The 18979-nt window shown below is 42.1% G+C and overlaps 1 protein-coding gene across 2 annotated transcripts in view; it reads right to left on the reverse strand.

Moving 5' to 3' along the window:
* Positions 1 to 10439, reverse strand: part of NSF (N-ethylmaleimide sensitive factor, vesicle fusing ATPase) — a 147778-nt gene extending 137339 nt beyond the window's left edge. Inside the window, exon 1 of one of the 2 annotated variants that reach the window (XM_049637588.1) lies at positions 10368 to 10439. In XM_049637588.1, coding sequence (XP_049493545.1) covers positions 10368 to 10379 — 12 coding nt within the window. In that variant the 5' untranslated portion in view covers positions 10380 to 10439. The remainder of the gene's footprint in view (positions 1 to 10367) is intronic. The other variant, XM_049637589.1, reaches the window with a different exon arrangement.
* Positions 10440 to 18979: the final 8540 nt, after the last annotated feature.

Consider the following 18979-nt stretch of genomic DNA (forward strand, 5'->3'; position numbering starts at 1 on the left):
CTATTGTATAATATATATAATATTAAATAATATATTTATAATAAAACATATAATCTGATATATTTAATATAATATTAAAGCTATTTTAATTAAAACACTGAAACTGGGGGCGCCTGGGTGGCGCAGTCGGTTAAGCGTCCGACTTCAGCCAGGTCACGATCTCGCGGTCCGTGAGTTCGAGCCCCGCGTCGGGCTCTGGGCTGATGGCTCGGAGCCTGGAGCCTGTTTCCGATTCTGTGTCTCCCTCTCTCTCTGACCCTCCCCCGTTCATGCTCTGTCTCTCTCTGTCCCAAAAATAAAAAATAAAAAAAACGTTGAAAAAAAAAAAAAAAAACACTGAAACTGGTGCACATATAGGCAAACAGAATATGAACCAAAATAGAGTCCAAACTTAGAGTGGACATAAAACACAGAGAGCATTAAAAATCAGTGAAAAAAAGGGTGGACTCAATAATGATATTAAGATAACTGGCTACACATACAGAAAAGATAAAATTAGCTTCCCAATTCACAGCAAACACAAAAATAAATTCCAGATGAATTAAATACCAAAATGTAAAACGCAAATGTTAAACCATTTAGAAGAAAATATTCAAGGTAGGTAAAGATTTCTTTTAAAACACACAAACGTAATAATCATAAAGGTAAAAAAAAAAAGTAGGTATTTATAGCTAGCTCTAATGAAATTTGTTTTTGAGAGACAGAGAGAGCGAGCTGGGTAGTGGAAGAGAGAGAGGGAGACAGAGAATCTGAGTGGGCTCCATGCTGACAGCTGAGAGTCTGATGCCAGGGTCAAACCCACAAAACATGAGATTGTGACCTGAGTTGAACTCACTTAACCGACTGAGCCACCCAGGAGCCCTTGCTGGCTATAATAAAAATTTTAATGTAAAACTCTGTGGGGCGCCTGGGTGGCCTGGTTGGTAAAGCTGACTCTTGATATCAGCTCAGGTTGTGATCTCATGGTTGTGAGATCAATACCACATCAGGAGCCTGTTTGGGATTCTCTCTCCATCTCTCTCTGCCCCTCCCCCACTTGTGCTCGCTCTCTCCCTCTCTCTCAAAATAAACATATGTACATAATAAACAAACAAACAAACTCTATAACTGGGAAAAGATCACTACTGTCTGGGAGAAGCTATTTGCAACTAAATAAATTCCAGGAGTGCCTGGGTGACTCAGTTAAGGTTCTGACTTCTGCTGAAGTCATGATCTCGGGGTTCCTGGGTTCCAGACCCCCACCCCCACTCTATGTCAGGTTCTCTACTGTCAGCACAAAGCCTGCTTGGGATCCTGTCTCCCTCTCTCTCTGCCCCCCCCCCCCCCCCCCACTCATGCAAGCTCACATGCTCTCTCTCTCTCTCAAAAATAAATGAACATAAAAAAAAAAAAAAAAGAGGGGCACCTGGGTGGCTCAGTCAGTTAAGCCTCTGACTTCGGCCCAGGTCATGATCTCACAGTTCGTGAGTTCAAGCCCCATGACAGGCTCTGTGCTGACAGCTCAGAGCCTGGAGACTGCTTCAGATTCCGTGTCTCCCTCTCTCTCTGCCCCTCCCCTGCTGTCTCTCAAAAATAAATAAACGTTAAAAAAAAAAAAAAAAAAAGAATTAGATTCCAAAGCATAACTTAGTCCCTACAAAAGGAAAACTCTACAAATCGATTTTTTAAAAATTGCTAATGGCCCAACAGTAAAAATGGGCAAAGGTGATTCACAAAAGAGGAAATCCCAATGACCAATATGAAAACTGCTCAATCTCACGAGACGTTAGGAAAAAAATGCAAATAAGATTGTTTACATCCATCATATTGTAAAAACTAAAATGTCTGCAATGTTAAGTGCTGGAAAGGACATGAGTAACAGGCACTCGTATACTGCTGGCAAGACTGCAAACTGGTATAACCAGGTAAAGACAAAGGTAACTCATCACCCAGCAATTCTACGTAGCAATGTCCATGTCTCTAGACATATATCCTAAAGAAATTCTTACATATGTATGTAAGGAGACATATAAAAGAATGTGCACTCCAGAAAAAAATTAGAAGCCACTTAAATTATCCTCAGACAATAAAACAGATAATTTTGGTATATTCACAAAATAGAATACTACGTAGTCAACAGAATTAACTGGCTCTCTATATACCAACATGACTAAATTTCAAATGCCATTTTAAATTTTAAAAATGCAGGTTGCAGAAGGAAAGATACAGTATGACACCATACACACAGAGTAAAACACAAAATATATTACTTATGGGCACAAACATACATAAATGTGCACAGAAAGGATCTATACCAACTTTAGGAGAGTGGTTATTTCTGGAAAAGGGTAGTGGAATCCAAAGGAGAATCAAAAGGGATTCAATTCGATCTGCAATGTTTTATTTCTAAAAATTCAAGTTCTGAAACAAATATCACAATATGTTACCACTTAAATCTGGAAGGTGAGCATATGGATATATATGTTATTTTTCAGCATGCTTGAAATCTCTTAAAATGTATATAAATTACACTCGTTTGAGTGCATAGAACTTCTAGAAACAGTTATAGTCATGAAGGGAATATTTAGTTTCCACCATAAAAAGTTGGAAATTATAAGATTAAATCACTAGGAAACTGAAGGAAGTATAATGTAGACCTCAGAGCCCATTCAAGGGTATTAATATTAAAGTATGAAAAAGAATCTCATAAAGAGATTTTTACTGGTACGCCTGACTGGCTCAGTCAGTAGAATAAGTGACTCTTGATCTCGGGGTTGTGAATTCAAGCCCCACATTGGGTGTAGAGATTATTTAAAGAAATAAATCTTTAAAAAAATAAGTAAAAAGCCTCAGAGAGAGAGAGCGAGAGAGAGATTTTTACCTGAGATACAATACCCAGAGTACAGATCCTTAAGAACTGCATTATATCAAGTGTCTAGTGCATGGCCAATGCAGAGGTTTCTAAGGGTTCACTGTTCTGCCAATTCAAGAATTTTCAACACCACAATAATATACTTTCACCTTATGCCTCTGCACCTTCATTTAAATACTTGAAAAAATCCACCCATTTTAAGCATAAATTCCTCTGGTTTCAAAAAGGTATTTAATAGTGCTATAAAGACTTCCTTTTTGTTTTCTAAAATCTACAGCATTTGAAGATACTTTTAAAAATTTCCAGTAAAGTAACATACAAAAACAATAACTACTGCATGTAAGGCTGCACAAAGTTGATACACTTTAGATACCATGACTTTGATTTAGGAAACAAGACTACAAAACATTCTGTATTACTTGTTTTGACTTGTGGCATTGCACATAAGCTATCCCCAATTTACAAAAAGATGTTGTTCACTCACAAAAGGTTACAAATGGCTACATTTCTAGACTAGGCTACAAAAGTTTCATCACTGTAGTAACTGATACTAAATACACTAGCCTGCCCTCATCAAAACCAATATTAGGTAAATTTTACCTCTAACATCTTTCTACACCTCTTTCAACTCCTAAGACAGTTCTCTCCCTTAGATTCCTATTTAACATCACCCTACTCCTATTTCTTCACAACAAATTACCTCAACTAGGTGTAAGAATTCATGAAGTGATCCACTGGATTTATTGGCATTAATGTAGGCATATTTTCAGAAAGAGACTATGTAATCTCTGGCAAGTGAGATTTCTGGCAATTTTAAAAGACAGAGTACAAAAAGTTCGGGCGACGTGATAAGCCCTTCTACTTTTCTTTTCGGCAACCAGGTGGTGCTGACGGTATAAGAGGCCCAGAAGGCCACACCACTGGAGCAACTTTACTAAGGAGCCTCTCCCTACTCAGAGTCAGCTCTCCTAAGCAAGTAAGGCTGCATTTCAGATTCTTTCTTTCCTCTACTTCTGATTCCACGGTTCCAAAGAAGCTGTAGCACAAGAGTTCTGACAGACAGTGTGGAGGCCTGGGGCAGCGGTAGCCGTCTGTCTGTGGAGTTCATTTATAAATAAGAGTCTGCGTTCAACGGAAGTAATAAGAATTGTTACTGTAGAATCTGCTTATTACCAGCAAAAATGTAAAACAGCCAAGAATAGTTACTACCTAATTGAATCGTTTTGAAAGGCCAAAGGAGGGGCGCCTGGGTGGCTCGGTCGGTTAAGCGTCCGACTTCGGCTCAGGTCATGATCTCACGGTTCGTGGGTTCGAGCCCCGCGTCGGGCTCTGTGCTGACAGCTCAGAGCCTGGAGCCTGTTTCAGATTCTGTGCCTCCCTCTCTCTGTGACCCTCCCCCGTTCATGCTCTGTCTCTCTCTGTCTCAAAAATAAATAAATGTTAAAAAAAAAAAAAAATTTTTAAAGAAAGGCCAAAGGAAACCAAGTAAGTTTAAATCAATTCATCGTTTATTATAAAATGTATCCAGCTTACAATTCCATATTTTTTCATACAGTAAATATACTAAAAAAAAAAAAAAAAAAAAAAAAAAAAGTTAAAATTTTTCTTTTAGGTTCTTTGCCTTTCAAAATTTTTATTTTTTTAAGCAATCTCTACACCCAACCTGAGGTTTGAACTTACAACCCTGAGATCAAGAGTCACACACTCCACTGAATGAGCCAGCCAGGTGCCCCAAGGTTCTCTGCTTTTCAGATTAGGAGCTTCAAGATATTTTAGGATTAGTCAATTTCTGATGACCTAAATGCTATATGCTGAATAACATCACACATTTCATTGTTAAGCCAATTTCCCAGATAAATTAAACATGATGCTGCCCTTTTTTGGCCAAAACAGCAGAGGACAAGATATACAGGTTACTAAAGCTACCAACAGCAACAATCAGTGATACAACAGGGGGAAAAAAAAAAACAAAAACCACCTTCAATTACAAAGTGAATATAAATACCATCTACAAAATATCAGGATGTCAAAATTAAACTAACCAAAAGCAATAATTCAAAATAGCTTTTCCCCCTAAAAAGGAAATTCAGAACCCATTTAAAAAGTATTACAACAAGGCTAACTCTATTTGCTAAACATCAATAGTTACTAGGAAATTATGATTATCACAAGATAGAAGACAGAGAGGGGCCAAAGATAGACAGGCCAATCAGATTTTCCAAAAGACAGAAGGTAGTTTTTGAAAATCAAACTTTGGCAGCAACCTCCAAAAGTTCTAGCTAAGGTGAATCTACTCTTCCCTATACCATTACAACTAAGTTGGTGAAGCAGGTAATAGTAACAAACAGAGCTGAATTCATACCTTGACCCTGCTTCTTGTGAAGCTGGCAAATTACTGAGGCTCTCTCTCTCTCTGAGTAAAACAATATTTTTTTTTAAATTTTTTTTAACATTTATTTATTTTTGAGACAGAGAGAGACAGAGCATGAACGAGGGAGGGGCAGAGAGAGAGGGAGACACAGAATCAGAAGCAGGCTCCAGGCTCTGAGCCATCAGCCCAGAGCCCGATGCGGGGCTCGAACCCACGGACCGTGAGATCGTGACCTGAGCTGAAGTCGGACGCTCAACCAACTGAGCCACCCAGGCGCCCCATGAGTAAAACAATATTAATACTACCTAGCTTGCAGGTGGTTTTGTCAGAAGTAAACGAGATAGGTTTGTATTTAAGTGATAGCACCCAAGGTATCTTGATCCGCATCAGCCTAGAGAAAGGTCTCTAACAGCATGCTCATGGGCTATTTCTGACCCATCTCATTCTCCTTTTTAATAATGATTTGAATGTAGACACAGAAGTCATGATTTTAAAACCTACACGTGAAAACAAAATTGGCAGACAGAGCTGTGTTGCATAAAAGAATCGCAGAATCAAGAAGACCTTGAACAAGTAATAGGTAGGCCCTGACTCTCCAAAAAACTGAATTGTAAAGGGGATAAATGTAAGGTTTTATACTGAGGTTCAATACACCAACTGCACAATACCTACAAGGGGATGGGAGAGCCAATTTAAAAAAAAATTTTTTTTAACGTTCATTTATCCTTGAAAGAAAGAGAGAGAGCACACACGGGGGAGGGGCAGAGAGAGAGGGAGACAAAGAATCCGAAGCAGGCTCCAGGCTCATGAGAGTTTTAATTGACTGCAAGCTCATTATAAGCCAAGAGTGTGATTTACTGCAGAAAAAAGCGAATACAGGGTGCCTGGGTGGCTCAGTTGGTTAAGCGTCCAACTTTGGCTCAGGTCATGATCTTGTGGTTCGTGAGCTTGAGCCCCGCATCGGGCTCTCTGCTGACAGCTCAAAGCCTGGAACCTGCTTCAGATTCTCTGTCTCCCTGTCTCTCTGCCCCTCACCCACACATGCTCTGTCTCTCTCTGAAAAATAAATAGACATTAAAAAAAAAGAAAAAGTGAACACAATTTTATCCTGTATTAATAACACTAGTGTCCAGCTCAAGAAAATAAGAGTTCAGCATATTCTTCACTAATCATTGTGTTCTAGTTGGGGCACATTTTAGAAGAAACATTGGTAAAACAGCATTTCCAAAGGAAGGTAACCCAAATGATGAAGGGTTTGGAATACAGAATATTTGAGGAATTGGAGATGTTTAATTTGCAAAAGAGAAAACCTGAGAGAATTTGTAACCTGTCTTAAAATATCAGAGGAGCTGTCACATGGAAAAGAAACTGTTTTCTTTAGTTCTATGTGGCTCTAAAGAGCAGAAATCATATCTATCTAAAAATTACATGGAACTCCATACAAAAAAGGCCTAACATGACACTAAAATGGGCTAGCTTTAATGGTCTGCACTCTCTATTGGTAGAGTATTCACACACAGATTAGGTTAAATTCATTCTAAATTTATTTATTTATTTGGGGGGGGGGGGAGAGGAGAGAGTGCACGTGTGCAGGGGGTGGCAGGAAGCGCCAGAGAAAGAGGGAGAGAGAGAATCCCAAGCAGGATTCCTGCTGTCAGCGTGGAGCTCGACAGGGGGCTCGAATTCACAAACTGTGAGTTTTGGCTCATGATCAGAGCCGAAACCAAGAGTTCAGACACTTACCCGACTGAGCCACCCAGGCTAGCTGAGACTCGTTTTAATTTTTTTTTTTTAACAATTATTTATGAGACAGAGAGTGAGCGGGGTAGGGGCAGAGAGAAGAGACACAGAATCTGAAGCAGGCTCCAGGCTCTGAGCTGTCAGCAGAGCCCGACGCAGGGCTCGAACTCAGAAACCATGAGATCATGACCTGAGCCGAAGTCAGAGGCTTAACCGACTGAGCCACCTGGCACCCCTAGGCTCAATTTAAACAAAAATGTGGGGCGCCTAGGTGGCTCAGTCGGTTAAGCCTCTGACTTCGGCTCAGGTCATGATCTCATGGTTTGTGGGTTCGAGCCCCGCATCAGGCCCTGTGCTAACAGCTTGGAGCCTGGAGTCTGCTTCTGATTCTGTGTCTCCCCCTCTCTCTACCCCGCCTATGCTCATGCTGTCTCTCTCTCTCAGTAATAAATAAACATTAAAAAATAAATTAAAAAATAAATAAACAAAAATGTATTGAGCTCCTAGGTCCCAGGCAGTGTGCAAAGCACAGATGATGATGGTAAAAAACTAACATGGCCTCTTCTTTCATGGAAGATAAATAGTAAAGACAAATAATCACATCAACATATTTAAAATGACAAACAGCTGGGGCGACTGGATGGCTCAGTAGGTTAAGCGTCTGACTTCAGCTCAGGTCACGATATCACAGTTTCATGGCTTTCAGCCTTGCATCGGGCTCTGTGCTGACAGCTCGGAGCCTGGAGCCTGCTTCAGATTCTGCGTCTCCCTCTCTCTGCCCCTTCCCCGCTCGTGCTCTGTCTCTCTCTCCAAAAAATAAATAAACATTTAAAAAATTGTAAATCACCATTAAATCTCTAACGAAAGGCATACAGTTGTTCAAGGGCATGTAACAAAGGATCCTGACTTGTGTGGGATCAGAACACGCTTCTCTCGAGTACATGAGTGATCTACGAGTAGGAGGTAAATGGTTGGGAACAGAACATTACAAAGAAAGGAAACAGCACATGCAAAGACCTTGTGGTAAGAAAAACTACTAAAGTTCAAGGAACTGAATTCTTATATAACCTGAGCAGAGAGAGTAAGAGAATGAGTACAGAGAAGCAGGAGTGGAACCACAAAGGGCCTTAAAGGCCCAGTTCGGATTTTATGTTCTCCCAAAAGTAACTCGATGCTACTGAGGTAGGGGTTTAAGTAGCAACAGGCACGGGAGGAAATAATCAATGTGGAAAATGTTGTAAAGAGATCTCTAGTGAGCTTTCCAAAGTAGTCCAGACCACAAATGATGGTAGTTTGGGGAAATGAGGTGGAAATGAAGATGTAGAGAGGCGGACAGATTGAAGAGATTTTTAGGATATGTTAAAATGATGGAACCCACATGACCATTCCAGTGGCTTCTTTGGGTATAGTTTAAAGCAGCAATGCCCAAGACAGATTCTTTGGCCCTAATAATACCCTTTTTTGTAAGGGGCTGGGGTGGGGGGGCGCACGGGGCGCAGAACAGAACTCAGTGATGAATTTTACGGCGGGGCAGACGATGTTGGGAGAGAGAGGCGGTATGAAGGATGACCATGACCGCCACCATCACCACCCCACCCCACCCTGGTTTCCAGCTTATATAAGTGCACGGAAGGTGGTGCCATTCACTGAAATACTAATTTCAGTGAAATAGTATTCACTGAAATACTAGAGAAAGTACTAATTAGGTGGGTTTAGATTTGAACAGTAGACTTTGAGATGCCTTGGTTTTAAATAGGCAGTCCGGCATATTGATCTGGAACTTAAAGGATAAGTCTGGACCGGGAGTAAAATACTGAGCATCGTGGGCATAGAGAGGGTAGGTGAAGAGAATGCCTGAAGAGAAAACGGAGTGAGAAGACAGCCTTGAGGAATATCTGCATTGAATAACAGGGTAGAGGAGGGTGAGTCTGCAAAAGAGAGGTCTGAGTAAAAACCGGAGCAAGGCTGCACAGAAGCCATGGGAAGAGCGTTTTCCATGAAGGAGGCAATGGTCAACGATGGCAAATGCTGTGGAGACAGCAAGTCGGACAAAGAACTGAAAATGTCAATTAAGTTTAGGGACACATTTCAGTAGAGTGATAGGGCCAGAAATCAGACTGCAGTGGGCGGGCTGAGGGGTAAGAAAGTGGTAAACAAATGGGAGACAATAAATGTACACAACTCTATCAAAATTTCTGGCTGAAAAGTGGGAAGAGACAACGGGACAGCTGTGGGGGTGAAGGGAGGGTTTGTCTTAAGATGGGAGAAGCTTAAGCATGTTGAGGGAACAGGTGAATACACAGGAGTGGGGTGTCTTAGGTGGGAAAAGAGAATCTGAAGCACGGGTGGATAGATAAAAGGAGAGACTATGGGAAAAAGGAAGAGGAAGAGGTCAAATTAAATGACCTTTAAGGTCTCTTCTCACTCCATAATCTCACGATTTACAATTTCTTTTAGATTGGACATTTGTATGCATGCATAAATCTATGCAAACTTGTTCAAATATTCCGGGATAAATAAATCAGTCAAGCACATCCTTATCCCCAGTGACGCAGTTAATGTCCCCAGGTTGAGGACCAGTGTCATCTCTGGGCAGGATCCATCCCCCAGAGGGCTTTTCAGCTCAACGCACTCTGCAGTACAGCACAGAACCAGCCCTATCTCCCCTTGCCAAACCCATACTACACCGCGATCTTAGGAGGCTCAAGGAGGAAGTAAAATTTAAAACCCTGAAACTACCACATATTCTGCTGCATTCAAAGCGACTGTCATTCATAAAAACAAGCCGCGACACCCCCAATGCATCCCTATTCCAAGCTAAAGACATTCCTGCCTGACCCGACAGTGACAGGTCCCCTAGATGGCTGGGGTTTAACACTAAAAGTCATTTGCACCCCCTCCTCCTCTCCTAAGACCTTTCACTCTGAAGCAGAAATGGGTCCCTAATGTTCCTTCCCAAAGCCCTCGCCCCAACGCAGCAGACGGATCCCCCGCAGTTATTTCAGCGGCTGCACCTAATAAGCCCTCGCAAGGGGGTGCGGAGAAACCCCCAGAGCCGGTCCGACGGGGCTGGGACGGCCACAACCCTGCGGTTGCCTTGGGGGACGCGGGTAACAAGTCCCAAGGGATGGGAAGGGAGAATTAAGGGAGACCCAGGAGACCGGGGTGGGTAGTGAGGGGGGTCACCTCCCCTAGAGCTTCCTTAGAGGGATGGAGTTTCCGAGGAGGGCTAATCCCCTGCCACCGCTCCCCCTTCTCACCCGCATGCCCTTCTCCGGCTTGCCGCCCCCTCCAATTCCCCATTCGCTCGGACTCACTCCCCCTCCCCTGGAGCCGGCTGGACCTCGGAGTACCCGCGAGCCCGGCACCCCCGCCTCGAGCCGTAGCTCCGGGGCCGGCACTCACCCGGCCCGCCATCTTCGCGGACACGTCCGGCTCGGCGACTGCAGCTGGGCGCTCAGTAAAGCCCGCCCCCGTCGCGCGCGCGCGCGCGCCCGCCGCCCGCCCTCGCGCAGGCGCGCAGCCGCCTTGAGGCCGCGCGCGCGCCCGGCCACGTCCCTGGCGTCCCCGCCCCGCAGGGCGCGTGCGAGCTCGGGGGCCTCCTGGGGAGGGCGGGGCGGTGACGCCATCTTGAGCGCGAGCGGTGGGTGCAGTGACTCGGTTTTTTCGAGTGCCTGTCCCCGGGCGACTTCGCGAAGGCTTCTTTTGCGAATCTTGTCCCATCTGGCCGTTTGCGCTGGACTTTGTAGCAAGGCCTTTGATGCTTTAATTACTTAGCCTTGTTTCTCTTTGCCCGTTGCCACTTGCCCAGGAACGGCCTTTCTGCTTCCAGACCCACTGAATTGTGAAAATGTGCTTAAGAGCGCCCGACACGGGTACAGTTGGTTCTGAATTCAAGTTCTTAATTCAGGCTGTTCTCTGTAGGCGAGCTTGTTTACCTAGCTCCTGGAGATTATCATTGTTGGCCTTTATATTTAGCTTATGTGTAGCCTGGAAAACGCAGTATTTTCATCAAATTTGAAAGTGAATTGTGATTATTTCTAGAACTTTATTTTCTATATTTTTAACTTCACTATTAAGTATATTTATTTATAAAGGTAGTGTTTTTAGCAATCTTTGTCATTCCCCAGGGTTGTTTCACTTTAGACCCTAGGGTAGAATTTGAGTGAAATATGCCGTAAACTCATCCATTTTTTACCTCGATGTACCTACTATACTATTTCCTCACTGGAATCTCAGAATAGAGGATAATAGGGGCGCCTAGAGGCTCAGCCAATAGCGTGTGTGACTCTTGATCTCGGGGTCGTGAGTTCAAGCCCCACATTGGGCATGGAGCCTGCTTAGAAAGAATTAAAAAAAAAAAAAAAAAAGACGACTAGGGGACAATAATAGGATAAATAATAGTAACAGCAGCAGCGCTATGCAAGAAGGTTGAGATTCTGCCCAACAGTTTTCTTGATGCTTTTATTGCCCCTGCCCCTGCTAGCTTAAATTTTCTCCATATTTACACAAGACCAGGAGAAACAACAGAATTTGTTATCTTTCATTTCTCACAGATGATTAGGGAAAAAAAGAGTTTTTCCAACATGAGCCAAGGAAAAAAATTAGAAGAGCTGGGCTTGCTTAGTGGTTTAAAATTGAGAATAAAAATGAGTAAGTGACCTGAAGGCAGGCCAGGGACAGAAGTAAAAAGATCAGTTTTATAAACTCTCACACTGTACCTGAGAACCATCCTGCTTTATTGAACAAATCAGATGTTAGCTAGATCATCAGTGAGTCAGAGTTTATCAGGGAAGACAACTAGTTGAACTCTGATCTATTAACGTGCAAAAACTACATAAATAATCAGAATGAACTGGGGAGACTGGAGGCTTGGGTTCTTGTCCCTGTTCTTTCTCTGCCAACTCACTTGCCATATCCCTTAACCTCTCTGAGCCCCAGTTTCCTTACTGTCTTCGCAAAGTGAGAGGTATAATTAGATGAGCTTCATGGTTGTGTCTTACATTTTTTGATACTTTGAATTGGACTCGATCCATCAAAAAGATTTACCAAACGGATCCAGAAGATGACAGTGGTTCTCAGTCCAATGACCTCCTGTGATTTTCAAGGCCAGAGAGTAATGCAAATATATTTATACTGCTGGTTTGTTACTAAGTAAAATAGATTGCAAGGGAAAATGTCTTTAATGTGTCCAACAAGGAGGAACACTTTCCACCTAGGAAAGATAGGCCTCCTTGTTGGGTTCCAATGTGTCTGCTTAGAGCATGTATACCCGTGATAAGCAGTCCTATGTAGCATCTCACAAGTGGTATCAGAGTCATGTGCACAATCCTGCAGGTCGGTGTAACAAAGAATCTCTCCGGAAACCTGAGCTCTTGTCCTTAAGGTGCTTAGTATCCAGCTGGAGCAGAAGAATTCTGAGACCTTGCTCCAAGCTGTCTCCGTGTCTGTGCTTCCTGTCTGTGCCTTGCTCTGATATTCAAGGTTATCTTAGATCTAGTGGAGCTGATTCTGCAACACCTTTGAGCAATCCTTACAGAGATAGTCAATAGACAATAAATATTTTGCTGCCCCAAATCCGTGTCCCCCTTTCCTAGTCACAGTTCTTCCAGCTCATGCAGCTTGGAAATATTGTCAGACAAAGTGCCCGGCCATCCCCTGGCCCAGGAGGGAGCACAGAACCCAAGCTCCATCGGTCAGATGCGGTCTCTCCCCGAGCAACTGCAATCTTGACTATCCTGAGGAAGAAAGAAAACAGTGGATTTACTGCAATGGTGTCACCTTGAAAAGACCATTCCTGAATTATTTAGACCCCTGGAGCTTATCTGGCTTCTGTCTTAGGCAAAATCTGGCTGTTCCCCTTTGTCTTCATTTGTGTGTGTGTGGTCACTTTCCTTTTTCTTTCCCTTCCTCAAAAAAAAATACTTCCCTCAGCTCTTCGTTAATCCTAAAACCTTTTTAACAAGCTTTCCTTTTACAATGAGAAAATAGGTAAGACAGCTAACAATGATTTAAATTTATCCTTCTTTTGGGCCGCCTGGGTGGCTCAGTCAGTTAAGTATCTGACTTCAGCTCAGGTCATGATCTCATGGCTTGTGAGTTCAAGCCCCACATTGGGCTTTGTGCTGATGGCTCAGAGCCTAGAGCCTGCTTTGAATTCTGTGTTTCTGTCTGTCTCTGCCCCTTCCCTGCTCATGTTCTGTCTCTGTCTCCCTCTCTTTCTCAGAAGTAAATAAATGTTTAAAAAGTTTAAAAATAATAATAAATAAAATAAATTTAACCTTCTTTTTAAAAATGCCCAACATGGGGCTCGAACTCATGACCCTGAGATCAGAAGTCACGTGTCCTAGTGACTGAGCCAGCTTGGCATCCCTAAATTTATCCTAAAGTATAAATGACTGACATCATTTTCTAAGGGCTGGAGGGTGTTTTAGGGGGACCAGGAGGTGGATGAGGTGAGACTAGGGATAGAGCCAGAGAGGAAAGGGGTATTAGGTACCTCAAATGAGAGTGCAAAAGATAATGACCTAGTAAGGAATTGGATATAGCAGTATCTAGGATAAATAGCAGTGAATAGTGGGTGGTGGGTAGTAAGGATTTGATCAAGATCAGTTCTTGTTGAACATAGCTACTGGGTGACTCAGTGTGATGGCCAATTTTATGTATCAGTTTGGCTGGGTCACAGTGCCCAGATACTTGGTCAAACATTATGCAGCATGTTTTTCCACGAGGATATTTTTAGATGAGATTTACATTTAAACCCATGGATTTTGAGTAAAGTAGATTGCTCTCCATAATGTGGGTGGGCCGCATCTAACCAGCCAAAGGCCTGAATTGACTAAAAGGCTGATCTTTTTGGAGCAACAAGAAATTTTCCAGCAGACTGCCTTTTGAATTCATCAGCAATATCACATCGTCTTGGTTCCAGCACGCTGCCTTTAGACTTGAACTGCAACTCTTTCCTGAATCTCCAGCTTGCCAGCCTCCCTTATCAAATTTTTGGACTCCCTAAGCTTCCACAACTGCATGAGCCAATAAATCTTTTTATTTTATATGGATACATATTATATATTTAATCTCAATATATATCCATTGAGTCTGTTTCTCTGGAGAACCCTGACCTGGTTACATAGACATTTTGGTTTAACAGTCGTAACAATTTAACTGGGGGAAAAATTTCTTCTGTGTTTTGAAGAATGAGGGCAATAGTAAACAACATAGAAGTGAACTGATTCAGTGTCATCTTGTTTATTTAATAAAGCAGTGCAGCTTTTTGGCACTTGCCATGTTACCCAGAATGAAACTACCTTTTGCTTGCGGAAACTCTAGGGTTAAACGAATGATGGGGGGCAAGAGAAAGGTGTTTTAGTCACTTTAAGGCGTGGGTTTCAATGATCTTGCAATAAGACTGCATGCAGGTGTTTCAGAAAACAGTGCTATGCAGTGAATTCGTCACTGCATTGTAGATGTCAGCATCCTCCAGTGGCCGTGTGTATGTGAGTGACAAGGACCTGCCCACCCCTCTTGTAGGAGATATCATTGTAAAGCAAATAAAAGCGGTCTCCAGAGGCCCTTTTATACCCTTCCCTCTGTACCCCCTCCTCTCTTTCCCAAGTTCTTCCAGCATTAGTAACCTAATATATCACTCCTCCCAGAAGTATATGCAATTTAAGAGAATATTGCTGGGAGAGCGATGCCTTCCCTAAGGAAACAAATTGCTACTGGCGAAATTTCAAAAATTGTGACATCTCTCTATATGTGGATAATAATCCTTATTCTTGCCCCTCCAATCATAACCCACAGGTCAGCCACCCATGCCCTAAGCTTAAGGGAGCCTTGCTGAAAATTTCATTTTACAGCCCCATCATTGCCAGTTTTAGGAAAATGGAGTTGCCATCTGTTTGTTTTCTGTCAGAGAAACCTATTTTCCAAAATGATGGATAAGGCCAGGGGACGGAGCAAAATGAGGAAAGGATATGGAATTTTTGAAGAAAGGAAGACTAGCTGATGCAATGCAGCATTCTAGCTGCAGTCAGATTTTTTGTTGTTGGGCTTTTTGTTTGTTTGTTTGTTTGTTTTTGCTTTCTGGGTTTTGTTTTGTTTTTGTTTGTTTTGTTTTGTTTTGTTTGTTTATGAATAGGTCTTTTCTCTTTGGAGGATCAAGGACAAACACCTATAGTCACAAAAATCAATTTGTTCTGGAAAGTCTGAGTGGGCAGGAGTGATGATAGAATCCTCCATGGAAGGGAATGAACGTTGCTATGGAAACCAGCTGATCCTTCAGTGCAAGCCCCAAAGCGCTTGCCGGGCTTCCTAACCCTGCATATTAATATTGTGGGTCTGAAGAGCTGCTTGCACCTCTTTGAAAAGAAATTATTCAGAGATTGGTCTTTTTTTTTTTTTTTTAAGTTTTATTATTTATTTATTTATTTTTTATTTTTATTTTTTTGAGAGAGAGAGAGAGCGGGAGTGCGTGCACAAGCAGGAGAGGGGCAGAGAGAAGGAGAGACAGAATCCCAAGCAGGCTCCGCAGCATCAGTGCAGATCCCTACAGGGGGTTCGAACTCACGAACTGTGAGATCATGACCTGAGCTGAGATTAAGAGTCTGACACTTACTCGACTGTGCCACCCAGGCGCCCCAGATATTGGTCTTATGAGCTTTCATGCATTTTGAGAAAAGGGAGTCAGAGTCTGCTGGGAAGGCTGAGTTGCCCGAAATCTTAAGACACTAGAGGCCCACAAACTGCAGCTCACTGGGCTTGGCAATACTGGCTATCTGGCGGTTCTCAGGAAGGCTGTAGAGAAAAAGCGAAGGTGTGTCTTAAGGTTTTTCCTAAGGATTAATTTTCTGGAGGGCTGTTTCTAGGGCAAGGAACAGGTACAGCAGGGGTTTTCAAGAGAGGGAGAAGACATCTCTTGAGCAGAAGTGTGACCAGAATAGAGGGCTAAGGGGGCGCCTGGCTGGCTCAGTAGGTAGAGCATGTGACACTTGATCTTAGGGTCATGAGTTTGAGCCCCATGTTGGGCATAAATAAATAATAATAAAAAAAGAATAGAGGGATAAGTTTAGTGATACTTGGGGGAAGGCGGTGTGGGTATATTATGTGACATTTAGACTCTCTGAACTTAAATGTTTTCATGTGAGAATTAGATGAGATAATTATCACACAGTACCTGACACATTTGGTACCAGATCCAGCAATTACACAGCAGATAACTAACCACCACTACCAAGAATACTATACTACTGGTAACGCTGTTAACTAATCTTAAAGTCTAACTTAGAGAAGGAAAGCTATCTCCAAATAAAATGTTTCTCAGGGTGAAATGATCTTTGTTTCTCCCAGGAGCACTCTGTACTTTCCATGCTGTACAAATAACCTTCTACTGACATGTGATCTTTTCTATTAACAAAAAGCCCCCGGGGCGCCTGGGTGGCTCAGTCGGTTGAGCTTGAGCTGCCGACTTCGGCTCAGGTCCCGATCTCACAGTTCATGGGTTTGAGCCCCACATCAGGCTCTGGGCCCACCGCTCAGAGCCTGAAGCCTGCTTTGGATTCTGTGCCTCCCTCTCTCTCTGCCCCTCCCCCACTTGCGCTCTGTCTCTCTCTCTCTTTCTCTTTCTCTCAAAAATAAATAAACATTAAAAGAAATTAAAAAATAAAAACCAATCAGTCAACATCACTTACAGTAGCAATTTATTTATTGGATCACCACAATTGAGCTGGATGAACCTCCCCTGAACAGTTACCATGATCTCAATTAAACCTTCTTCCTAATTGTCAGTTTTGTATTTAAAAAAAAAAAAAAAGTTGAGTTTTGCCCTCTGAAATTAGTATTTTCTCTAGATCACTTAAAATCACAACCTTGTCTCCTGAATACACTTACTAGCAAATTAGAGCTGTTTTCTTCTAGCCCCTCTCCCACACATTCCCCATGCATATCATAATAAAAAATATATGAAACATATATGTGTGTATAAAAAACACATATAAAAAGATAAAACATAAATATGTGTGTATGTATATAAAACATGTCTCTGTGTTAATGTGTGAATCTATATATGGTTGTAATCCTTTAATAATTGAGTGCCATGTGGGCAGGGACTTTGTTTTATTCACAGGCATAATGCAGATCTTGGGAAAATAATGCATATTCTCAGGTCAGTAGGGGTGGAGGGATAAAGTCTCATTATTATCAGCTCCAACATTCCTTCTGTAGGTATAAACAATGGTAGATAAAAAGCTTTTTGCTATTTCATCCTTTTTTCACGTTATGAGGAATCCATTTAAGCAACCTTATAGTTTCTGGCAAAACAGTTTTGCATCTTTGACTTGAAAGTCAGCAGAAAGACATGAATAGATGTAGTAGATGAAATACAAATACTAGTAAACATTTGGGAAAAAACAAGTAATCGAAGAAATAAAAATGAAACCAACATGAGATCCTTTTTTTGGTGGTTATCAAATCAGCAAACAAAACACATTAAAAAGAGCTTACCAGATGATGAAGTAAGCACTGTTTTCACTTGGTTGATGGGAATGTTCGTTTGTACAGTCTACTCAGAATACAATTTGGCTGTGTAATTGTTATCGAGACTTAAACAACTTCATGTTTTGACCCAGCGATTCCACTTTTGGACTTCTTTCCTGAAAAAAATAGCAAGGAATGCTGGGGGGGGGGAAAGTTCATTGCAACATTATTCACATAGAAAAACTTAAACGCAATCTAAATGTTGAACTCCTTGAAAATGATTAAATAAATCAGGGTATATCTGTATGATGGAATATCACACAGCTATCAGAAATGTTAAAATATTGGGGCGCCTGGGTGACTCAGTGGGTTGAGCATCCGACTTCAGCTCAGGTCATGATCTCATGGTTCATGAGTTCAAGACCCAAATCAGGCTCTGTGCTGACAGCTCAGAGCCTGGAGCCTGCTTTAGATTCTGTGTCTCCCTCTCTCTGCCTCTCCCCTGTTCACATTCTATCTTTCTCTCTCTCAAAAATGAATAACATTAAAAAAAATTTTAAGAGGGGCGCCTGGGTGGCGCAGTCGGTTAAGCGTCCGACTTCAGCCAGGTCACGATCTCGCGGTCCGTGAGTTCGAGCCCCGCGTCGGGCTCTGGGCTGATGGCTCGGAGCCTGGAGCCTGTTTCCGATTCTGTGTCTCCCTCTCTCTCTGCCCCTCCCCCGTTCATGCTCTGTCTCTCTCTGTCCCAAAAATAAATAAAAAACGTTAAAAAAAAAATTAAAAAAAAATGCTAACTGGGAAAAAACCCAAGTTTTATGTATTGCTAATCTGAACTATGTAAAAATTGCAGAGAAGAATGTCTGGAAAGAAGTAATTGAAAATATATCAGTGATTGCCTCTAAGTGATAGAATGATGGGTAATTTTTTTCTTTTCTCTTCCCCTTCCTCCTTTTCCTCCTCTCTGGTGAGGAATGCCATTTCTCATGTATTTTTAAAAGCAACTTTGTGTAAGTTTTTTATAGTCAGAAAAAAATTTTAAGGAGTCATGTAGAAAAACCTCCTATATGTTTACTTTCATATGTACAATCACTGTGACCGGGACAGAAAGTATTTAATTAAAAAGATTAAGACCTAAGCTTTCATCTGTGGTCGGCTACTTACTTTTCCTCTTTGTAAAATGGAAATGATAGTTTCTAATTCACGAGGCGTTATGGTCATGCAGGTAAAGCCCTTGACTTTCATGGCACACGGTATGTGTTCAGCAGGTGTTCATTTTCGATTATTTTTTGTTAGGTATCATCTACAGCAGTTGGTTACCTTTTTAGCTAACCAAGTTGGCATTGAGAGGGACTGAGTTATTATTGAGTGGAAGTGAAGTGAAGACTGTGGTACTGTGACATCTGAACTCTGCAGGTGGCTAGTATTTTACCCAACTGTTGAAAATCTGTTTGTTTAGAGGCAGGGCTGCAGTCTAGCTTCAGACTGAGTAGGAAACTTTCCTTAAGCCTAAATTCGGTGTCAGCGTCTGGGTATTTCCTACACAG

The sequence above is a fragment of the Panthera uncia genome, chromosome E1 (assembly GCF_023721935.1).
Source record: "Panthera uncia isolate 11264 chromosome E1, Puncia_PCG_1.0, whole genome shotgun sequence".
Classification (NCBI taxonomy): Eukaryota; Metazoa; Chordata; class Mammalia; order Carnivora; family Felidae; genus Panthera; species Panthera uncia.